The sequence below is a fragment of the Macaca thibetana genome, chromosome 5, assembly GCF_024542745.1.
Source record: "Macaca thibetana thibetana isolate TM-01 chromosome 5, ASM2454274v1, whole genome shotgun sequence".
Lineage (NCBI taxonomy): Eukaryota > Metazoa > Chordata > Mammalia > Primates > Cercopithecidae > Macaca > Macaca thibetana.
This window is the reverse complement of record NC_065582.1, coordinates 83243443-83268516: the sequence shown is the minus strand read 5'-3', so window position 1 is coordinate 83268516 and position 25074 is coordinate 83243443. Positions and strand designations below refer to the sequence as shown.

At 37.1% G+C, this 25074-nt stretch overlaps 2 protein-coding genes across 2 annotated transcripts in view; one reads left to right on the top strand and one right to left on the bottom strand.

Moving 5' to 3' along the window:
- The window catches only part of PPA2 (inorganic pyrophosphatase 2), a 1020900-nt gene that overhangs the window by 240711 nt on the left and 755115 nt on the right, over positions 1–25074 (bottom strand). The gene's annotated exons all lie outside the window — the stretch shown is intronic.
- ARHGEF38 (Rho guanine nucleotide exchange factor 38) overlaps positions 1–25074 on the top strand; it is a 126242-nt gene that overhangs the window by 66521 nt on the left and 34647 nt on the right. The window contains exons 4-5 of the mRNA XM_050791481.1: positions 15737–15884; positions 21649–21666. Of these exons, the coding sequence (XP_050647438.1) occupies positions 15737–15884; positions 21649–21666 (166 nt within the window). The remainder of the gene's footprint in view (positions 1–15736; positions 15885–21648; positions 21667–25074) is intronic.

The following is a 25074-nucleotide window of genomic DNA, read 5'->3' as shown; positions in this document are numbered from 1 at the left end:
GTGGTTTGTCTAGAGCATACTGATTTTAGTGTATTATGTAAGCATTCAGTCCAGTTTAGCATTTGTCATGGACTTTTCCTTTTCAAAAAATTATTATTGTTATTAGTTGCATCAGAAGAAGTTTTATAAGACCTTTACATCATATGTCAACTTCTGACACAATCTCTTTTAGTAGAGTGTAAGGCATGTGCAGTTAACATTTCTCACTGTAACACACGATAAACTCTGAAACATAGTCCATCTTTCCTATGCCAACCTTTTCTAGTCTCAAGGAAAGTTATATCTTTCTTTGAATTGCCACATGCAGGGAACTGGCTGATTAAATTATGCTATTTGGATATGAACAGCTAGAAACTGCAACTCCTTCCTGTTCTGGTGGTGGTGGATGTGTTGGATGCTGCAGACCCTGCCATCTACTGGGTGTGGCAGCTAGTTGTGTCATGACCCATGCTGGGTGGCCCATGTCATGACCTATGAGAGGCATGAAGCCATCAGGATGCCAGACAATGGAATTAATGGGACACGTTGTTACACATTATTACAGAAAAGATGTAAATAAAATATGTATGGAAAATAGGGCCTGAGCAATCATGCTACAGAGTGTCTAGAGGCTTTTGCTACGGTAATTTGGTTACCTATTGCATGTTATAAATTGACAGCTCTTTTACAATTTTTTTGGTTATGTTTCATTCTGAAATAAACCTTTGCAGAAACAAGAATTTAATATATTCATGTTTGTGTTAGTCTGTTTTCACACTGCTATAAAGAACTACCTGAGATTGGGTAATTTATGAAGAGAAGAGGTTTAATTCACTCACAGTTCTTCAGGCTTAACAGGAAGCAAGACTGGGAGGCCTCAGGAAACTTACAATCATGGCAGAAGACAAAGGGGAAGCAAGGACCTTCTTCACACTGTGGCAGGGGTGGGGGGAGAGAGAGAGAGAGAGAAAGAGAGAGAGAGAGAGATCGCGCTAAGTGGGAAGTGCCACGCACTTTCAAACAACCAGATCTCATGAGAACTCACTCACTATCACAAGAACAGCAAGGGGAAAGTCCACCCCCATGATTCAATCACCTCCCCCCAGGCCCCTCTCCGCTCACATGGGGATTACAATTCAAGATGAGATTTGGGGGGGAACACAGAGCCAAACCATATCAATGTTTTAGAAAAATTTTGATTTTCTTTTTCTCAAGAGTTGCTGAGCCTATAACACACAAAATACCATCCACCAAAGGGTCCTCAATGCTATCATTGACCACAGACGATCAGAAGATAGAAATCTGCCGAAGCAGCAGCAATATCTATGTCAAAGTTTAGTCATTATTTTTAAAAGACTGTGCTCTAAGCAAGTGATGAAATGCTTGCAGCTGCTTAAGGTGTGTTTACATATCACTCCATGCAGCATGACTTTTCATTTAGGTCAGACAACAGTTTTCCTAAATTAATTTCATTCATTTTTAATTCTGACTTTCCTTAGGCCTATGAGAAATATAAAACAACGGTTACTAATGAGTTGGCACCATTAGCAAAGGAGTACTGCAAACAGTTAAATGATGACAGTTTTATATCAGTGTGAGCAGATGAATCGAATAATAGTTCCAATAGCAGTTAAAGTTTTAAAAATCCAATTCACAGAACCAAAGAAAAGCTTTTAGAAGTTTATCATGTCAATGGTGAATTGTCTGACCTTATTATAAATGCAACTGTCACTTTAACTTAAAAATTAAGCATTGTGACGGCAAATGATAACATGAACACAAATATTAGTGGAGCACAGCATCACAGTAAAACAATGCTTTTATTAAAATAAAAATCTATAGAGCAGACGTGTACTTGAAAATGATTGGTGCATATATGATGAAGCTGTGGAATTTATTAATTGAAGTAAAAACTATAGTGAAAATTTGCATTTATTTTTATATACACAAAATTAGAGTGAATAACAATATCTGAAGAATAAAGTTGATATTGAATTAAAAATAATCTTATGTATGACACTATACACTCTCTTTCCTGCTGGTCATCAATCAGTCTTTGGAAATATTTGATTCTTTGAAGCACCACTTTACAAATCAACCAAAGTGTCCTAACATGGCATTGGACTATTTTTGTAAACAAGGCCTCTGAAATTGAATTGCATTTTGTTAAAAATCAGTTGGAAGTCTTTAGTTAAGGTGCTCAACAAATGGAGAAAACAACTTCAATTTTTAATCTTCACAAATAATAATTATTAAAAACAAAATTGCAAATAGGAAGACATTGAAATGTATCCCTATGAAAACAAGGAATAAGTTAAAAAAAATAAGCAATGAGAGCTCATGTATGAAATATTTAATTTTGAAAGTCCATAATCATACTTTGGAAAATCTGACTTATGAAGAGAAGCCTTTGATGGAGCTCCTCTTTAGTAGGATAAAGTAATATTCTGTACCAGATTTCACAATCTCAACATTTGGGAAGATATTCCAAAATTACAAATAGAAACAACTCATTAGGTGAGTTTTATTTTGCAAAAAAAAAGAGAGAGAGAGAATGAAAGAAGACAATTCAAATGGAAGCAAAAAGATAATGCCTATGAAAATATTTCAGTTCAAATATTTACTTGTTTTAATACGTATAGATAATGAGAATTTTAAAAGTTTCTGTTTACCATAATTTTCTGAGTTCAATAGATATTTCCTTGTTTATAAAGTATTTTCTCAATTTTAAATATTATGGTTTACAAATTTCAGTATTAAATAAATATGCTGATATTGAATTATAACCCTCAAAAATTTCAATGAGTTCTTGCTGATATAAATAAATGTGGAGAAAGGACAGCTGTTCCTTACAGATTTTAATTAATAAATATAGAGAGAAAGAAGAACGGCTGGGCGCAGTGGCTCACGCCTGTAATCCCAACACTTTGGGAGTCTGAGGTGGGTGGATCACGAGGTCAGGAGTTCGAGACCAGCCTGACCAACATAGTGAAACCCTACTCTACTAAAAATATAAAAATTAGCAGAGTGGCACTCACCTGTAGTCCCAGCTACTCAGGAGGCTAAGGCAGGAGAATCGCTTGAACCCAGGAGGTGGAGCTTGCAGTGAGCCAAGATTGTGCCACTGCACTCCAGCCTGGATGAAAGAGCGAGACTCCGTCTCAAAAAAAAAAAAAAAAAAAGAAAAACGAAGGAAATGGAAAATCACATTCACATTACATTAACACTACAGTCAACTATTACAGACAAAACCTACTGATTGATGTCATGTTTAGTGGGTGAAAGTTAGAGGAAAAATATGCTTTTCATATTCTCAAACTTTCTCCCCAAGTAATTATTAACCTCAAAGAGAAACATGGTAACTTTACATTGAGAAACTTAGCAGGGGTCACCTTTATCTAGAAATCTAGAGTTAATTTTCCTTCTCTGACAATCGTATTTTGATATGTAAGATGTTAATATCGGTGAAGCGGGGTAAAGAGTATTTGAAAAGTATCTGCACTATTTTTTTCAACTTTTCTATAAATCAAAAATTAGTTCAAAATAAAAAATTGAAAAACATGATTTACAGAGAAAACCCAATTGAAGATGTTCATACTTCCAGATTCACTAATCATAAAATTTCAACTTTGAGGAAAATTACAGAAAATTTTATTTAAAAAATTAGGACAATGAGGCCATATTTGAAAAAGCATCAATTGGAGTCTCATTTTAATATCCTTAGCCTTTGTATCTGGGTTGGCCTTGCAACTTGCTTTGATCAATGAAATGAGGCAAAATGATGTTCTACAATAGCATTATCACTTTTGCTTTCTGCTTGTGAAGGGAAAGGCCCAAACTGCCCAGCCATTCCAAGCAACACAGCCAAGGCCACAGGCTTAAGAGTAAGGTCCTTGTTGACTGGCCAGCTGGCCCACAGCCAGTCCACCAACTGACGGGAAACATAGAAGTAAACCCCATCAATGCCAGTTAAACGCTGCCCAATTGTTGACCCATACAATTGTGAGCAAATGAACAGTTACTGTCTTAAGCTTTTAAGTTTTGGAGAGATTCTTTTTTTTTTTCCTGCGGTAATTGCTAACTAATACAGATTAACAGATGAGAGATTAATTTATTTCAACTCAAATGGTGAGGGAAAACTAGATTTGGAAGGTGGTTTTTGAGCTTGGACTTGAAAGATTTAGAAAGGTGGAGATTGGGTGCAAAAGGCTTTCTAAATGAGAAATAGGGTAAAGGTCTCAAAGCAAGAGTACAGGAAATTCTGAAAAAGGACAGCAGCAGCCCTATGTGACTGGAGCATAGTGCCGAGAAGGCCTCTCTGAGCCAAACGTTGAAGACACACCAATACGAGTTCACTGGCAATTTCCATGACTAAACCTTTTACCAAAGCACTTATATTCCATAAGATAAACTGATTGTTGGTGGGATGTTTCCAAAATTATGTTATCACAAATGAAAAGCACAGGCGTCCCATTTCTTTGTCCTTAGATGGCACAAATGAGAGTTTGTGATTCACAGCTGTAGTGCCAAAGGGGAAATTTTCCTGATACCTAGATAAACGAGGAGGAAAATTTTACTCAATAATAACATTGGGGTTTGGATAAGGTTTAAGTTTAAACACAGAGGCATATGCTTGCAGATCTGAGAGCTCTGAGGAAGTTGTCTGTACTGTCATGTCAAGATACAAAGTGGATTTTAAAATCTTGACTTAAGCACAGTGTCTAGATAGGAAATGGGTTTTCAATCTTTATAGTGGGAGTATGAGATGTGGCTCTTGTTTCCACTTAGATGGCAGTGTAGAGTTTAAGAACACATGGGTTTTAATATCAGGTTGACTTGGGTTACATTTTGGCTTGTCCTGTTGCTAGATGTGTGATCTCATGCAAGTTACAAAACCTAATTGAACTTCAGTTTCTCATCTGGAAACTGGAGGCAATAATACCTATCCCATATGGTTTTTATGAAGATTTGACAAAATTATGTGTACAGAGATTTGGGGGACACCCAGATGCAACAGTTGAAAGATCGGAATGCAGATGTTGGAAGTAACAAGAAAGCTGTCCGCTTCAGAGAAAATGACAATGGGGAAATGGGGTTTTCAGGATCAGGGATACACCAATCCTCATAAGAAAGAGAAAAATCAGCAGTTAGCAGGTACCAGGCTGTGATATGGGAGATGGACTTCCAGTCTCCTGAGCAGGGTGAATATGGGTCCCAGTGCTGCGAGGACTTATTTCTTACAATAAAAATAAAATAAAGGTGGCTTAGTAAAAAGTCTTACAGTTCTGATTTCTGAGGAGAATGGTAAGTTCTAGGACGCTATGCTAATGGAGCCTGCCAGTGGAAGTCAGTGGCTTAGCTGTGCCAGGAGTACTGGAGAGTTGAGGTCAGATTTGAATGGACCTGTGAAAAGTCAAATATTGCACAAGATACACATAGAAATACATTTCTAAATCCCAGGAAGGAATGTGAGAGTCTGTGAGTTTCTGAACACTTTCCCAGCCTCCAGGAAGCTAAAATGAGAAGTACATAGAAAGAGTAACAGACCTTGAAGGTGCCCAATAGCCTGGAAAGAACATGGCCTTTGAAGTGAAACAGATCCATATCTTAATCCTGGCTGTCATCACTAGTTTGATGGCTGTGAGCAAAGTCACTTGAGCCAGTGAGGATTGCATTTGCCTGCCTGTAATGGAAACCTGTTCAAAAGGGTTTGACCAAAAAGAGGCTTATTTTTCTCACGTCACAAGAAATCCATAACTCATGAGTCCAGGACTAGTGCAACTGCTTGCTGCTCCTTGAAGCTCTTGCCTTCACAATGCTCAGCATGTGGCTTTTGGCATCATCCCTTAGATGGCTACTCCAGTTCCAGGCATCACTTCCTAAAGGCAATGAAGCAAAACTACCTCTTCAGAAGGTTTTTTTCATTTTGGGGGAATATAACCATTTCTCCAGTGACTTCTACATATATCTCATTCTATTTTGCACACATGTTATTTTATTTCACATACATGCACACACAAACACACCTTTCCACACATGCTTGGCCATCTAAATACCAGAGATTTGGGGAAAGGTCAATATTTTTAACTGGGTGTGTTACCAGTCCAAATTCTATGCATTTGGAAGAAGGAGGAACAGATAAGTAAATAGCAATGGATTCCACATTCATTTGTTCATCTTTTCAATGGAGATAACAACACTTCCATGGCAGGAAAATATCAAACATTGGGCAAAACCCCTCCAGAATGTACGCTCCATGAGGGAAGGAATTCTAGTCTGTTTTGTGACTGTTGTGTCACCAGCACCCAGAACAGTGTCTTTAATAACTATTTAATGAATGGATGAAATCAGAGATAATAGTAAGTGTGCAGTGCATTGGCTGGCACACAGAGGGAAAAGGAGATGATCGTTGTAACTGTCATCACTAAGTCTGTCTGTGGTCAATGTCACTGTCAAATGTCAATGTCAACAGTCAGTACCATTTCCAGAGGCTGCTAGGTAATATAGAGTAACTAGCTGCAGAAGAGGCAAGCTTTCTCAAGAGAAGTATTTACTAAAACAAGATAAATGGAAAATCATGAATTGGTCTAAGACACGGTCTTCCTCAGTGTTATCAACCTTACATTAAAAAAACTTATTGTACCTTTTCCTGATCCAGCCAGCCAAAACCTTCACTTTTTCAGAGAACCAATGTTGCCTCAAGATGTCAGTTGTTAAAGAATCCCAACCTGGAGTTAGTGTCTAGGAAGTCAACCAAGGTTCAGGAAGAGACTGTGAGCTATCATCAAAATATACAGCTGTATTCATGAATGTTAGAGCTGGACTAATAATTAAAGGTATCTATTCCATTACTGAGACAAAAACAGTAAGGGCTGATTTGCCCAATTTACATTATTAGTAACTCTGGACACAGTCAGAAGGGACTCTAGCTGTTCCAAATACAGGCCAGAGCTCTTTCCTCTCCAACACTGACCCTCTCCACAGCCCACTAGCATCCCCCAGTTTGTCCTGCTCAGCTGCTAGCCACCTCCCATGGCCAGATGTGCTGGGTGGATGCCACCTTAGCTTCAGAATGGCCCCTTCTTTGAGAGCCCCACCACAATTATGACATTGTCCTCCCTGGCACTGGACACAGAGATGACCATGACAGGTCCCCATCCTCCACTCTGCTCCTTTCCTTTCTCCGTTTCTCTCTTTAGGGTCCAGCTCCCTTCATTGGTCCTACTTCCTCATCTCTCATTCCCTCGTAAACCCAGTCCTCTAAAAATGCTATTACCATATCACCAGGGACCTCAGAATTGTCAAATTGAATGGACACATTTTTTTCCTGAACTTATCTTACTCTAGTGCTTTTGAAAAAAAAAATTACCAAAATATTCTTGATATCAAAAGAGAAATATCATAAGCACCAGGAAATGTGGAGTTATGACCTGAAGCTAGAGCCATAGGCATGAAATAACTTGGAAATCTCATTTTGTCGTAAGAATTCATGTCATTTTTCCAGTCTACTCTTCTAGGAAACCAGCATTTTTTCCTGCAAATATCTTAGTAAAATTGATACTCAAGGGATATACTTGTTTTAATCGCGTGGCTGCATGTCTCACCTGCCACCTGTATTTGGTTTGAATATTATAACCCTAGCCAGGGTCTCTTGGGTATCCTCAGCAGCCAATTTCATCCCCTAGCTTAGGTAGAAGCTAAATGAGACTGAAGGCAAGGGAGTGTGGCTTGTTCAAACAGCATTTACTCTTTCAGTTTCTTTCTTCTCACTTCCTCTCCTCGTTTTATGCTCCTTGGGGAACAGAATGAGGCTGGGAAAGAAAGGGAGAAAGTATTCAGATGATCTGGCATTTGGGCTGGCGAATCTACTGCCTTGTTTAGTCATGGCGGCTGGGCTCCCATCCAAGGACGATAAGCAGACCGTGGGGAACAACTCTTGAACTCGAGGTGAAAGCTGCCAGGAAACCTCTTTCACTGGAGATGGCATGTCATGGCACTTTCACTCAACCGTGTGTGTCACTCAGGGAAATGACAGTCAGAGGCCTGTATTGTTGCACCCAGATCTCAGACCTTCTTTCCAGAGAGTGGGCCATCTCTACCCTTTCTCCATCCCACCCCCTTCTCTGTATTCTAAATACCCTGCCTTGACAACAAGTTTTGTTTAGAACCACAGATAACTTTCTTTCAGAATATACCTCAGGCCATAATTTATACTTGAGATTTTAACTAAAATGATTTTTGTAAACATCATCTTAGTTGGTTTTTAGAGTTGAACTTACTGCATAGTTTTTCTTGTTAATACAAGCAACATCCAACTTTAAATCCTCCATAACTAACAGTTCATGTCATATTTTCATAGAATTTTTAAATGAAATGTAAAAATGGGTAGTATAGAGGGGGCCTTAACTCATCAGGATTTCTCCCAAAATATTTTCCTGTCAAAGAGAAAACAAAACAAAACACAGTGAGTTGATTAGAATTAAGTTCAGCTGGGAGAAAGAGAAAACAAAAACAAAACATTACAAGCATAATAAGACAGATGTTGATTTCTCTATGTGTAGAAGTTCGAAGGCATATGTTCTGGAGCTGTATGGCAGCTCTACTCCACAAGGTGCTCTGGGATGCAAGCTCCTTCCAGCTCACAGCTCCACTCACCAAGGGGTGGCCGTTATATTCGTGGACAAAGTAAAGGTATTAATAGTATCCAAATCCTAGGTAGCAGATGGAGACAAAGATGAAGGCAGCGTAAAGGCTGAGTCATCTGCCTCTTGAGGAAAATTCCTGGATATTGTCATGGGACACTTTCATTTATATCCCATTGTGGGCTTTAATTATATGGCCACACCAATTGGATGGGAGGATGGGAAATGTCATTTTGATTTGGGGCAGCCAAAACTTCGATTTCTTTGGAAGCCAATTATGACCATGAGGAGACAACTAGCAAATCTGTGTCACCCAGAACCCCACCAACTTAGTCAATCTTGGCAATATTTCTCACTGTTTTGTGCTTGTCCTTCCTCACGCTTCTTTGTGGCTATGCCTTCTCAGGCTTCTCTGCAGTCTCTTTTTCTTCTCTACTGTCTGCAGTATTGGTGTTTGCCAGCATCTGGTCCTCAGGTACTCTTTTCTTCTCACTCTGTGAACATTCTTGCATGACCACATAAATTCATGTCTTATACTACCCAATTTTTACAAACCTACATCTCTGTCCAAGATACTATTTTCTTAAATCCTAGATCATATATCCAATTTCCTAAAGGATTTCTCTGCTTGAATATACAATAAGAAACTCAAACTCAGTACATCTGAAATTAAACTCATCATCTTTCCCATTAAACTCTGTTACACCATCAGTGTCTACCCACATGGTCACTTAAACCACAATTCTGGAATATGCCTGGAATCATCTCTCACACATGTTCAATGTCCATTTTTCTCCCTTTCTTCTGCATCCTCCTTGCTTTCGCTTTGCTGTAGTTATAGCTAACATCTATTGAGCATTTGCATATGCCAGCTACTGATGCAGATATATTACATATTTTAACTCATTTAACCTGCAAACAACCCTATTATTATTATTATTATTATTTTTAAATTTATTTATTATTATTATACTTTAAGTTGTAGGGTACATGTGCATAACGTGCAGGTTTGTTACATATGTATACTTGTGCCATGTTGGTGTGCTGCACCCATCAACTCATCATTTACATCAGGTATAACTCCCAATGCAATCCCTCCCCCCTCCCCCCTCCCCATGATAGGCCCCTGTGTGTGATGTTCCCCTTCCTGAGTCCAAGTGATCTCATTGTTCAGTTCCCACCTATGAGTGAGAACATGCGGTGTTTGGTTTTCTGTTCTTGTGATAGTTTGCTAAGAATGATGGTTTCCAGCTGCATCCATGTCCCTACAAAGGCCGCAAACTCATCCTTTTTGATGGCTGCATAGTATTCCATGGTGTATATGTGCCACATTTTCTTAATCCAATCTGTCACTGATGGACATTTGGGTTGATTCCAAGTCTTTGCTATTGTGAATAGTGCTGCAATAAACATACGTGTGCATGTCTTTATAGCAGCATAATTTATAATCCTTTGGGTATATACCCAGTAATGGGATGGCTGGGTCATATGGTACATCTAGTTCTAGATCCTTGAGGAATCGCCATACTGTTTTCCATAATGGTTGAACTAGTTTACAATCCCACCAACAGTGTAAAAGTGTTCCTATTTCTCCACATCCTCTCCAGCACCTGTTGTTTCCTGACTTTTTAATGATCGCCATTCTAACTGGTGTGAGATGGTATCTCATTGTGGTTTTGATTTGGATTTCTCTGATGGCCAGTGATGATGAACATTTTTTCATGTGTCTGTTGGCTGTATGAATGTCTTCTTTTGAGAAATGTCTGTTCATATCCTTTGCCCACTTTTTGATGGGGTTGTTTGTTTTTTTCTTGTAAATTTGTTTGAGTTCTTTGTAGGTTCTGGTTATTAGCCCTTTGTCAGACGAGTAGATTGCAAAAATTTTCTCCCATTCTGTAGGTTGCCTGTTCACTCTAATGGTAGTTTCTTTTGCTGTGCAGAAGCTCTTTAGTTTAATGAGATCCCATTTGTCAATTTTGGCTTTTGCTGCCGTTGCTTTTGGTGTTTTAGACATGAAGTCTTTGCCCATGCCTATGTCCTGAATGGTACTACCTAGGTTTTCCTCTAGGATTTTTATGGTATTAGGTCTAACATTTAAGTCTCTAATCCATCTTGAATTAATTTTCGTATAAGGAGTAAGGAAAGGATCCAGTTTCAGCTTTCTACTTATGGCTAGCCAATTTTCCCAGCACCATTTATTAAATAGGGAATCCTTTCCCCATTTCTTGTTTCTCTCAGGTTTGTCAAAGATCAGATGGCTGTAGATGTGTGGTATTATTTCTGAGGACTCTGTTCTGTTCCATTGGTCTATATCTCTGTTTTGGTACCAGTACCATGCTGTTTTGGTTACTGTAGCCTTGTAGTATAGTTTGAAGTCAGGTAGCGTGATGCCTCCAGCTTTGTTCTTTTGACTTAGGATTGTCTTGGAGATGCGGGCTCTTTTTTGGTTCCATATGAACTTTAAAGCAGTTTTTTCCAATTCTGTGAAGAAACTCATTGGTAGCTTGATGGGGATGGCATTGAATCTATAAATTACCTTGGGCAGTATGGCCATTTTCACGATATTGATTCTTCCTATCCATGAGCATGGTATGTTCTTCCATTTGTTTGTGTCCTCTTTTATTTCACTGAGCAGTGGTTTGTAGTTCTCCTTGAAGAGGTCCATTTTGCAGATGAGGAAATTAAGGAACAGATAAGTAACTTTCCCAACCGTCACACGTCGAGTAAATGGTAAAACCAGGATTTGAACCCAGGCAGTCGACTCTAGTGCACTCTCTCTTAACTGCAATAACTTTCTGTTTTAGTCCCTCATTGTCTATTTATTTTATTATTATAGAAGCCTTTCAATTTGTTTATCTTCTTCAATCTCACCAACTCTTCCCTGAAATTCCATCTTTCCTACTAATAACTACCAGAATAGTTTTTCTAAAACACAATCTGGTCACTTGCCTAAAATCCATTGGTGCTTCCCCATCACTTTCAGGTGAAAGTTCCACCTCCTTAATGTGGCACAAGGCTCTTCATGATCTGGCCCCAGTCCACCTCTACAGTCCCTTCTGGAACTTCCTCGCAGACATGGTCCCATCCAGCCACACTAGATCATTCCAATTTTCTGAACAGACCTTACTCTGCACAACTATCTCCTTGCTTTTTGCACTCACTCAGAGGTCCTATTTTAAGAGTACACTGTTATGAGCATTGCTCAAAGCTCCCCAAGGGCTGAATAGGTGGCCCTCTGTACTTTATTTACTTTTCACATAGTATGGTAAATGAAAGTTCAGTCTTCTCTCTCTCCCTTGGTACCCTGTATAATTTCTTGAAGGAAGAGTTGGTTCTTTGTATCTACAGTACCTACCAAAGTGTTTGGTGCATGATGATCATCCAGTAATTTTCAAAAAAGGATGAACTGAGGAACACAACTGCTCTTCCCTTTCATGGCAGTTTCCTAAACAAAACCCGGGATAAGGAGATCTCTTGAAAATCACTGACTTTACCCTTGTTTTCTTACCTGCAGGGGAAATTCATCTTGGAGCAGGATTACAATACTATAGAGGCCACCTGGTTTGGTATGGCACATGTCGGGGCTGCACGTGAGGGTATGGAAATAGAAAGAGGAGTGTATGTTTATTCACATCAGTAAAGGAAACAAATTGAAACACAGGAGTCATGATATCCAGACATAATATCAATATTTTGGGAAGTTATTTTTAAAGAAGATAACTAAGGAGATTTAAAAGGGTGCATTTTTTTTCTCCTTTGCATGGCAATTGCTTTTTGGGGATGCCAATGCAGAAATTCTTGGGTTGCAGAATTTTTAAAAAGAAGAACACGCTAGTTTTATTTATTTTATAGGATTCTGGCACCTTTGTGACAGGCAACCACAAGTGAAATTACCTTTAATGGTCTTGGCTTAGTCCCTTCTCTGCTCCGAATCATCCCCTCAAACCCACATACATTAGACAGAGCAGTTGTCCTTCACCACTAAAGAAACGCAGCCGAGAGTTATGTTACCGTGGAAACAGAATCACTTTTTGCTGCAAGACACACTGCTTCATCTGCACTATTATGAAGCAGAATACATTGGTAGGGCTGGGAGGGAAATAAAATATTCTGCCTGCTAGTGTTGTACTTGGCCTTTGGGTGAATAAGTGACTTTCAATTAGAGTACTTAAATATCTTTTAACTTTAATAATTATTATTAGAGCCTCAACAGAATTTTACTTAGAAAAGAGGGGAAAAAAAAGATTCTTCTGTTAAAGGAAGAGCTATAAATTCTTTCAAACTAGACCACTCCTGTTAAAGAAAATTCAAGAGAATTTGCAATTAGTGGGTTCGTTGTGTATAAAGACAAGTGTTTTAGTTCTTGTTTTTTGACTTTCTGATTTGATCACCTTGTGGATTTGTGAGATTGTCCTTACCTTCTTTTAGTCTCTGCTTTTAGCTTCTTTATAGTGAGCACACTTATTTACAGCTTCATCTTGTGTTGGTCTGTGTGTATGCAGGTCCACTGTTGTCGACTTGCTGCTGAGTGTCCAGCTAAGTATGTGATCTAAGCCTGTCACCAGTCCCACTTCTGAGCCCTCCCAGCCAAAGCCACTAGTTCCCATTTGCTACCTAGTTCTACTACTGGGAGACTCCCTTCATCTTATGCCCAACCCTAAATTCAGTCACAGTCCTATTTTGTTTTCTTTCCTCTACTTGATATTTCTTACTGTTTGTGTTGTTATCAGTCTTGAAGAACAAATCTATATGACCTACACTAGTTGAAGGATGAACTCTGTAGAATATTAGAAACAAAACAAGAATCCTGTATCCTTCAGCTCCAAAGATGATCACAGTTATTGAGTTTTCTTATAGGCCCCCAAAAAGCACTACTAAAACAAACAAACAAAAACCTTAAAACACACACACACATAAACACACACACATACTTGCATGTGTGCACCTTATTTCACGTTACCTCAGAGTCTAACCATAATCATATAATCACAGGAAAATCCCACATAATGAAAAGGAAAAATCTTTTATTGGCTGTAAATAAATTAGAAAAGAATGTGATGCTTTAAAAGTGTTAGTCTTTTAATTCTAGAGGTAGCAAAGCAACCTTAAGCGACAAATGACAATTCTTGAGCAACTAGTCAGTGGTGGGCACTTTTTATGTCTATCATCCCATTTCATTCTCAAATGAATCTCAATAGCTAACTATTATTTTAATTTTACAAATAAAATGAAGGCACTAAAACTCAAATAATTTATTTAAAAAATCATTCTCCGATTGTATAATTCATCCATGTAACCCCAAACCACTTGTACCCTAAAAGCTACTGAAATTTTGAAAAGTCATTCCAATTTCCCCACACAAACCCTAAATTGTTTCTGATTTCAAGTTTAGTGTTCTTTCCAAGTGCATCACCTCATACAGTGCTCAGCAAAGCTCTGAATTGCATAGCTGGAGTGGGGTACGTGCTAAAATCCAAGGGAGAAATAAGACTATGGCCTCTAATTCTGCCTTTCCACCTCTAGACAGGACTTTGGGAAAATCATTTATTTCTTTCAAACTCAGATTTATTAATCCTTAATTAATATGGATAAATAACCTCTTATCTCTTCATGCAAGTAGGAAGTTAATGTGTGAAAAACATGTTGAAAATATTAAGGGCACTTTTATTTCTGTGGAAAGAATGAGTTACTCCTGTTAACTATAATAGGTCCAGATTAATAGGTCCAGATCACTGTCAATCTATTCAGCCATCCCAATTAATTCAGCCACCAAGTCATTATCAATCTCAAATTTGCAATGTTTTGAGAGCTGACCCTGTCACATATTTCTTGGGTATCTGCCAAATAATTTAATGTATTGTGCTGGATCGTGTAGTGGATGCATAGTACTCATCTTTAAGTAATGAAGTGTGAGATCAAATCAAACTATTGCCCAGTATCTACTTTAGCCACCAGTTATAGACCCTATTTTATCATAATATCAAAAAGGATTCATTAAATGCCTAGATACAATTAGCCTAAGTTGCTTTATGAATATACAGTCATAACCTTGGTTCACAGTATTAAACTTATTTTTAAAATATGACCTTTTTTATTATCACATAGAAGGAAATATTTTATTTCTCTAAACTCCATTGCGTGGCCTTGAGAGAGCCTCAGGAAATATTAGTGCAGTAAATATTGAAAAATAACTTACCCAACACCTGAAATTTCGCCTTCTGTACCTCTTATAAATTAATAAAAAACTGCTTCATTTTGAGCATTTCATATGTATTTACTATACTCTGAACTTTACAAATACCACCTCTTTTAATTTTTACAATGACTTTCTGAAATTGAGTATATTGGTGTCATCAGGTTTTAAGAGTTAAACAACTTGCTCAAGTCACAATGCCAGTCTGTAGCACAGCCTGACTCAAATCCATACACACCAACTCTAAACTGCAACTTTTTTTTTTTTTTTTTTGAAGATAGAATCTTGCTCTGTCACCCAGGCTGGAGTGCAGTGGCACAATCTCGGCTCACTGCAACCTCCGCCTCCCAGGTTCAAGCGATTCTCCAGCCTCAGCCTCCCGAGTAGCTGGGGCTACAGGCACCTGCCACCACGCCTGGCTGGTTTTTGTATTTTTTGTAGAGACAGGGTTTCACTGTATTGGCCAGGTTGGTCTCACACTCCTGGCCTCGTGATCTGCCCACCTCAGCCTCCCAAAGTGCTGGGATTATAGGCATAAGCCACCACACCTGGCCACACTGCAACTCTTAATCACAATTCTGCACATCGACCTTGTATGTAAAGTCACCTTTGAGAAAACCACCTTTCTTTTGTTGCCCATCTCTGATAACTTGTTCATCCTTTGTTTTATAAAAGAAAAAAAAAAAAGAAGGACAGAAAAAGAGAGGGAGCAAAGAAGGAAAGCAGGGAGAGAAGGAAAAAGGAAGGAAAAGAAAGAAAAGGAAAAAAAAATCACTCAATGTTTTCCACGCTTCCTGAATAACCTGGGGATAAAGTAGTTCCCGTCCAACTTTTTGACATGAGTCAACATTGTTGAAAATAATCATGGGAAGTGCCAGCTTTGTCAGATGATGTCATTTTGCCTTTGTTTTGCATTTATCAGGAGAAGTATTCTTGCAGATTAAAGGGCCACTGGAAGATATTTATAAAATTTACTGCTATCAACATGATGAAGCACGTAGTATACTGGAGTCCTATGAAAAGGAAGAAGAGCTGAAGGAACATTTGAGCCACTGTATCCAGTCCTTAAAGTAAGGCCTCTTCAAATGATGATTCCCATCTCCTCTCAGTCGCCCAGCAGGGAGCATTTTAAATGGGTGTAGATGAAAGATCTCCCATAAATCCTATGTTTTATGAGGCTTGCTGGGAGCTCTGCTTTGCATTCCCTTTATAAAAAGCTGACATGCCAGAAGCCCTGATTGACTTTTTTTTTCCCCTGTGAGAATCACTAAAAATAACATGGGAGAAGATTTAGAGTGCTGCAGAGATTGAAAAATGCAATATCAAAATATAAAATGTGGAAGAAAAGCCTCTTCTTAAAGCTATTGTAGCTTGCCTGGCCCCACGTAGTTCAAGGAGTATATGAGATAACATGTGGCCCTGTGACCACTGGAGCACATGGGTTAATGGAGTTAGTGGAATGGCCTACGACTCTCTGCATGGTTGTCTTCTTTCCCCAAACTTACTGTGGGGAGACTGGTGAAGACAAGTCAGGCCTTGCTAAAGTGAGTTTCAGAACAATTACTCATGCCTTCCTTTCTCATCTCTATTTATTTATTTGTTTGTTTATTTATTTATTTATTTATTTTTATTTTTATTTTTTTTTTTTGAGACGGAGTCTCCCTCTGTCACCTGGGCTGGAGTGCAGTGGCCGGATCTCAGCTCACTGCAAGCTCCGCCTCCCGGGTTCACGCCATTCTCCTGCCTCAGCCTCCCGAGTAGCTGGGACTACAGGCGCCCGCCACCTCGCCCGGCTAGTTTTTTGTATTTTTTTAGTAGAGATGGGGTTTCACTGTGTTAGCCAGGATGGTCTCGATCTCCTGACCTCGTGATCCGCCCGTCTTGGCCTCCCAAAGTGCTGGGATTACAGGCTTGAGCCACCGCGCCCGGCCCCTTTCTCAACTCTAAAACATTGCTGGGGGTGCTACACTATGTACTTTTTCTTTTCTAGAGAAAATATCTATTCACTGTGAAAATCTGAAAAATATAAGAAAGTATGTGTAAGATAAAAACCCCTTGCTATTTCACTATTAACCATTTTTTTTAAGTAATAATTTTCTTCTGATATTATTTATTGCATAAGTGTGGGTATGTGCTTGGACTGATTCTTTTAAATGGAATTGGTATCTTACTGAATATGCAGTTTCCTACCACATGAAGCTTAAAGCCAAAATCACTGCCATACTCCACATCTTACCCAGTGGCTCTCTTACAAACTCTCATTTATAAGTAGAATCCACTGTCAAATAATTTTGATTAGACCAGGAATTAACCACAGAGAGCTGTGGTGTATAAGTCAGTGCACAAGCGTCTGATCCTGTAGCACACCTCCCCAGTTTACTCTGTGTGGTGGGGGAAAGAGGGATCCCCAGTGGGGACTGGGATGGGGATCCTAATGTGGTACAAGAGGTTTTTAGCTGCATTAAAGAGAAATCATGATACTACTCTGGAGGAAGAGTTTCAGGCTAGAACTGGGTCTGAAAGTGAGTTTAAAATGAGCCCAGTGAATTTTTTTTTTAATAAATAAAATTTCAACTTTATTGCCCTCTACTGGTCATTAAATTTTAATTACTCTACTGGTCATTAAATTTTAATTACTGCGGTTTTAAACCATTCATGCCATGGAAAAGAATTCAAGTCACCAAATCTTAAGCATTTATTTAGTGTTTGTGCTGTGCCAAGCTTAGCTCTGGGTGCTAAGAATACAAAAGTAAATAAGACTTAGACTCTGCCCAAAGGAACTCAGTATGATCAGGTAAGTCTTAAATATAAGATATAATGAGCAAGTAGCTCCAGTTAATTATTTCTCACTATTTTCAGCTTAGTTCAGTGTTAGCATATCAATTCAGAGAAACATTCAAGTTTGAAGTTGTGTTCATTTTAATAAATTCACATATTAGAAGCACAGTCATCTACATATTCAGGTGTTTTATCCTTTGGGTAAAAAAGGAAATGGTGCTATCCTGGGTTTGAACTAACACCTTTCCTACCTTCAACAAGTGGCAAGATCTGATCCAATAAAAGCTGGAGCCATTGTCCTTCTTCAGGTTCTAGAACCAAGAGGAGAAATGTCACAACAAGTGAACATTTAGCACCTTTGATCACCACCCCCCAAAGCCAGCCCTGGGGATGGAGGTCCTTGCCTGAAAAGAATGTGGTACATCTACTTTGAGCATGTGCTTCTAACTGTTCACCAGGAGTGGAGCTGTCTGTTCAGAGAGGAAAGGACATCAGTTTACTATTCATTAAGCTTTTAACTTTTAAGAGAAAGAAATAGACACTGCCAGAAGATTCCACTAGGCAGTATGGCCCAGTATCATATCTCCAAAAAGCAGCTAAAGGCAGAGGCAATTTCAGAACCTCATGAAGTCTCAGTTACTGAAAATTATTTTCAGACCCAATGGCTTATTTGGTCTTTTTCTGCAAGTTTCAGGTAATTCCCCTGGCCATGCCCCAAATTTTGTGTTTAGAGCTACTCTGATTTTAGGTAACAGTTGCAGGCATTGGAAGGTGTTAAGGTTTAGAAAGCAAAAAATCTGAAAGAAGCAATATTGGCACAACTATTTCTTAAGGGAAAGAAAATCAAATAAAATAGCTGAAGTTAGAGCTATTTTTCCAAAAGTTGCCTTTCCATGAAAATAAAGTTAATGATGGATTGTACTGGTCTGCCTGAAGGCTGAGGGCAGTAGAATTATTGACATTACTATAATACTGACCTCAATCGAGCTAAGCTTTAAATTCTGAGAAACAGGTTTTCAAACAGGTTTATAGGCCAAAGAGAGACTGGAACACCCTAAGGGCTTGGTTTCCCTTGCCAAGTAATCAGTCAAAGCTATTACTGTCGTTCTGCCTTTTCCTTGTGGCTAGATAACACAGCCCAAGTTCAGTTTCCAATTTCTAATAAATACTAGGTGTGGCCTCCATTTTATCCTGTACAAGGCGATATTGGAAATCTTTGTTCGAAGCAATATCCATGAGAGAGGTGGCTTCATGCCTCAGAAGTTAAGGTGGATTTTAAAGCAATTTAGGCTGTTTTTTAAACCAAAATTGCAATATGTTTATTGGGGGCCTAATAAATATTTAATAAGAGTGCTAAATAATGTTGAAAATATTTTTTAAAAATATATAAGCATAGTTCTTGCCTCCCAGAAACACAAACTCTAGTTGAGGAGATAAACAACACCATGTGGAAAGTTTAATAACAATACAATAATTAATTTAAATAACACCAGAAGCTTTCACGGTGGCTGCAGTTCAAGACTAATTCCCAGAAGAGTAGCAGAGATATTACCTGGTTCTGTAAAAGACCCAAGTTTCTAACTTTCAATTATTCTTTGAAGCCAATGATCTTTCAAAAGAGAGAATAATGTTGAATACTTTCACAACGTGAGGGCAATATTTTTCCGTGTGTGAGTTCCCTTGCGCCAGATCCACCAAGATCGTGTATTAAAAGTAGATTCCTATGCTCTGCCTCAGACCAAAAAAAAATAGTATTTCTGGTGGCCCAGTTCAGGGTCTGCTGTTTTAACAAGCCCCCTCCGGTGATTTTCCGTACACACTCAAGTTAAGAACTACATTAGAGGGAGAAATTGTGTCTACAGTACTCACTTGCTGCTTCCCCTGAAGCAGCTGGGTTTTTTCATCAGTATTGATACAATCTAAGCAGTAATTTCAGAGTTTGGAGACCTTCAAAAAGAAAAGATTCTAAGACTACCCAAAAGCAAATACACATCTGCATCTATAGCCTACAAATTGGAAATTAGCAAGTTTTTATTTATTCAACAAGAAGTTTTGACGGTCAAATTAGTGACCCCTAAGATTGTGTGAAATACCGTATTAAAATAGTCTCCAAAGTTATGGAAGTTATTTGCTAAAGATCTTATTACTTAGCCTTCTTCGGGTTATTTAAGGTTTCTGATCTGTATGAGGAAAGTGAAAGATAGCGTGGCTATAAATGCAAATGTAGCTATAATTAGAATAGCCTGTCTGCTGCCTCCTTTTTCTGCTTTTCCATTTATAAATACCACTAAAGTCCCTGCTGCATTTCAGAGGCCCCAGAGATCTGTTTATTTTGTAATAGAAAGAGAATGAAGAATGAAGGGGATTTTCTAAGTTTTTCAATGGGTGGAAGACACATTTCTAGCTTCATGTCTAGTTGTTATAAATGTATCTGTATTTTTCTTCTTGCTAATCAAGGCCATCATCACCAGGAGGAAAACTTCTAACTTCTAGTCATCTGGGCACTTTGGCTGCTCACATTACTCCTGGAGCTTCTCCATTCAGGGAGGAAGATAACAGCTCATGCAATGCAAAATCCAAAGGAATACATTTCAATTTGTTCACCACATTTTATACTCATTATTCTAATGGAGTGTTCCAAGTAAAAATTAAAATCACTTTTGGAAAGCCCTTCAGTTCCTTGTTATATGGCATCATGTTTGAACAAAGACTATAATCCTTAAGGAATAGTCACATGAAAACTTGTTAATTGTGAGTCAAATTATAATGTGCTCATAATGGTAGGAGGTATAGTGATAGATATATTAAATTACTTTATCCCATAAAAGGGTAAATGGACACAATTTAAATTCTTCCTTCCTGAATTGCCTTTGTTTGGGATTAGCTTCTGCAAAATTTCAGCCTAAAAGAGATTTTTTTTAAATGACGAACAAATAAAAAGATGTTATAATATAGTGCCCCTACTCCACAGACTGTGGTTTTATCCTATTGGAAAATCTGTCAGATTTCCTTTCATAAAATGTTATACTACATAAACACAATGTTGAATTTATGTTATGATATTTAGGTTTTACTTGGCTGAAATAAATGAAATAGAAAAAAAATCATGTTTTCTATAGAAGTTTAAAAAATAACCTTCTCTTTCAAATTCAATGTACGTGTTTTGGTTCCTTTATGATCACATTATTCACTTATTTGTTTGCATGAAAAATTGCATTTTTATTTGTATTCATTTTCTTCCACAGATTTTCTGACCTATGATCCACAAAGCATATTTGACAAATAAAATTTCCCGTTAGCAGAGGAGAGAAGGAAGCGTGTGAGCCTAAAGTAAATGATTGGAAGGAAATACTGGGCAGGAGGTGGTGGTGGTGTTTCTTTCATTGCAATAGGAGAGTTCTTTAAACAGTCGTGAATAATTGCCTAAAATTATAGCAGCTGCTGATTTTTAAAAAAATTATAATTCTGTACTTGATTCCCATCTAATAGGTCTTAGACTCAGCAAAACCTAGTTATATTAAGATGTCTAGCAATTCATTCATATAGCATATCTGAAGATTGAGAAAACAATTGCTTCACACATGTCCCCCACCATTTCCCACATATACAAAGTACTGAGATTAATGGAAAAAAACTTATTATTAAATCCATTAAATTTTACAAAATGCAGCTTAGGCACTTATTAAATTTTTCCTCAATCACTGAATGTAAAAAGACCATCTATTATTATGGAATGGATCATAAAATTTTTTATATTGAAAACATTTATTGTACTCCAAATGGTTGGAAACCAAAGGCCACAGTGATCAGATAATAAACACAGGATATTATTTTATTTATCCATAGCCATTTGAGGCTTTTAGATAAAAATTTTCATCTTCTTTATTTGTTAGGGACATGATTATAAAATGATGAGACTACTTCTATAAGGCATTCATGAAAATTACTTATTACTTTTATTTTACATAAAAAAAATTTTAAAGGATTTATAATGTTTGTATATTACCTTAAATATACAGATTTACATGAATTTACTTTCTTTTTCTTCTCTTACAGGAAAATATACATGCAAGAGTAAGTACTTTCTAAAATAATATAAATCAAATATAAAAATCATGAGAAAATGCAGCTGACTATTCCTGTCCAAATCAGAATTTCTGATTTTTCTAATCATGAGTATTGCTTTTAATAAATAATCCAAGATTGAAAAGGCATTTACTCCATTATTGGTGCATATTTTACTTATTAAATTATTATCACATATACTTTACCAAACCTTTTAGAAGAATCCCAATATATAAGCTCATGCCAGAAAGTCTTTGGGAACTGTTCATCATACATATGTTTGGGAATCTTAATGTGTCCAAAAACAATTCTTTCTATGAAACATATTAGTCTTTTCAAAATCTCAGATTAATATCATAATGTATTTGAAGTTTCCATAGATGAATGCATAAGAAAAGATTATTTTATGAAAATATTAGATTTCTTCTAATTTGGGGTCTTGTATGATTTATGAAGAAAAAAGTCATACACATTATAGCATGAAAATGAAATACTAAGGTGAAATAGTTGGTTACTAGAACAATATAGAAATTATTCTAGGAAAACAGCACATACAAACACTCTGAAAGAGTTCCATTATTCTAGAAGAAAAGTGTGTCCAGGCTGATTAAAGCTGAAAGGATGAAATTGACTTAAATACAAACTCAAATTTATTTAACAGGCACGTGTTTGGCTTATGATGAGCAACTCTTTAAGGTCCCAAGCTCCTAGTGTGTGTTTGCTTGTGCGTGTATGTACTTTAAACTCCTAAGAGTTTATATCAAGAAATAAAAAGTTAACAAAATGTAAATTATATTAATGTAAGCAGCAAATAGCTGTCATTCATATTTCGGTGCAGAGCAACAGTGAGAACGGAATTCTGGAACTGAAGTGAAGGAATCAGGCATCATACAGATGTGTAGACCAAGGCAGTATATCTCAGTCAAGTTGAGAAGCTGATTTTTGAGACACCACACAGGCAACCAGTTCTCTCACTTTATCAGTCTTTTCTTTCTTTTTTTTTTTCAAAAGGAAAAACTATCCTACAGGATAAACAGATATGAGTAGATTTGTCTAATGAGTTTCCAATTCTAGGCTCATTTGAATTCGAAGAGGTGCCTCGGCCTCCTGGCTTCTCTTCAAAGAGAGTTGATGTGGGGTGGGAAATGGCACTGCCTCATTATACAGCCTGTGTCCCTGGCATTGTGCCAAGGACTGGAGTTTTGCATTACTGAGTGGTTAGAGAAGAACTTCATGTGCTACAAATTCTGCTTAGGTTTCTTTTTCTAAAGCTTACATTAGGTCTTTGGAACCAAGAAACAAAATAAAGAGAGAGGAGAGAGAGATTCACAGGAGAAGAGGGAGATATTCTTCTTAGTACAGTTAGCATGCACAGACTTCTCCATACAGAATACTTAAACAGTTCATTGTATTGAAACACTTGCTTAAAAATGGCCCTAGCACTTGCCACAATCCTGCTGTGTAGGAGTTAGCCAGGTTGTGTCTGCTCCCTCTAGACTATTCTATACATCAAGAACTAAAAAAGAAGAGCAATCCCAGCATGTGGCTGGATGCACATCAAAGCCAAGTTTGCTATGAATTATTTTTCTTCCTGTTCCTTTCATTCAGGTCATGAAGCACACATACTGCTACAGGAAAGGGCAAAAGGCAATGTCAAGTGCTGTGTAATTATTGGGCTCTTTAGTGGCAAAGGCCAGCAATGTTGCAGCCAAAAGGGCATTTAAGAGTACAAGATGTGGGTTTTTAAATGGCATTCAAAAATCCCTAACTTATGGCAATAACAAATTATCTGTTTTTAGTGTTTTTTTAATCTACCTTTTAAAAAATGCAAAGTGAAAGATATTTGTATTTTCTAAAATGTTTACTTTGAATTATAACCTCATGCAAACATCAGACAGTATTAAAGTGACAGGAATCATACAACTTCCCACTAAAAGCAAGAAAAAAATGCCTATTCTAAACACAGCTATCTTCAGAAATGCAGTGTTTTGTTATCTTTATGCTTTCACTCTTTTCTGTATGTATTCCCTGTCAGACTAGCTATTCTCACCTTGGATTTCAAGGTTCCTATTAATCACAAAATATTATAAATTATTTTCTCTTTTCTTTGTACTTTAAAAATTATTGAAGAAACACTGCAAATAAAGGAAAATAAAAATGAGGACAGTAAAGACAATCAGCAGTCACATTCCAAAGCTAACTATTGTAGCATTGCAGTGAGTCCCTCACTTCACCATATTTTTTTCTTTACACACATACATTGACTAAAATAGGAACACTGTATACTTCCTGTATGTCGACTTGCTACCTCATTCATCATCAATACCTTGTGAATATCTTTCCATATCAGTAAATATAAATCCACATTGTTTTATACTTGCATAATATTCTGTCTGATATATACACCATAATTTAGTTTACCCAACCCTTACGACAGTTGAATTGTGTCTGTCTTATTGATGTCATAAGTTTATTTTTGTATATGATCTTGGTACAATAATCTGATTTTTTGATCAATTTCTGAAAGTGAAATTGCTAGATCAAAGGACTTTTGATACTTATTGTCAGAACATTTCAAAAAAAGCTGAGCTAATTTACATTCCCACTACTCTTATGTGAATTGTTCATTTATCCACTACTTGACAATACTAGATACAAATAATATTGGTATCTTTATAACTTGTAATGTATAGGCCCAAATGGTATCCTGTTATTTTAATCTCCATTTTTGCTATGTACTTAACTATTTCTATTTCATTTCTAATGCATGATGTTTTTACATGATTATTCACTTTTACTGAGATGTTCATCTTTTTCTAATACGTTTATAATGTCTCTTAATTAGTGCATATTAAACTTTGTCTTATGTATTATATATAATTTTTCCAGTTTATCATCTGACTTTTAATATAGTTTATGGCTGTTTTGGGCTCTGTTTTTAATCTATAAAATTTTACAGAGCTAAATTTTTAAATAGACATCACTTTTTTTCTACGGTGTCTTTCAGATTTTGTGTCTTCCTTAGAAATTCCAGTGTTAGTTTATAAAGGATGATCCTATGATTTCTTCAAATTCCTATATGGTTTAATTTTTAGATTAAATATTTGATCTATCTTGAAATTATTTTAGTGTAAAGAATGAGGCCAAAATCCATTTTTCTTATTTTATTTATGGCTAGCTAATTCTCATAACATCTGATATTGAATTATTCATTTTTCCCACTGAATAGTATTGTCAAATTTACCATGTACTCAATTTCTATACATATTTGTATCTATTTCTTGATTTTCTATTTTGTGCTACTCATTTGTCCATATATGTATCAATACCAAACTGCTTTTATTTTTGTAACTTTATAATATATTTTAATATTCAGTATCATTAGTCTCAGCTCAGTAGTTTTCTTTTACAATTTTT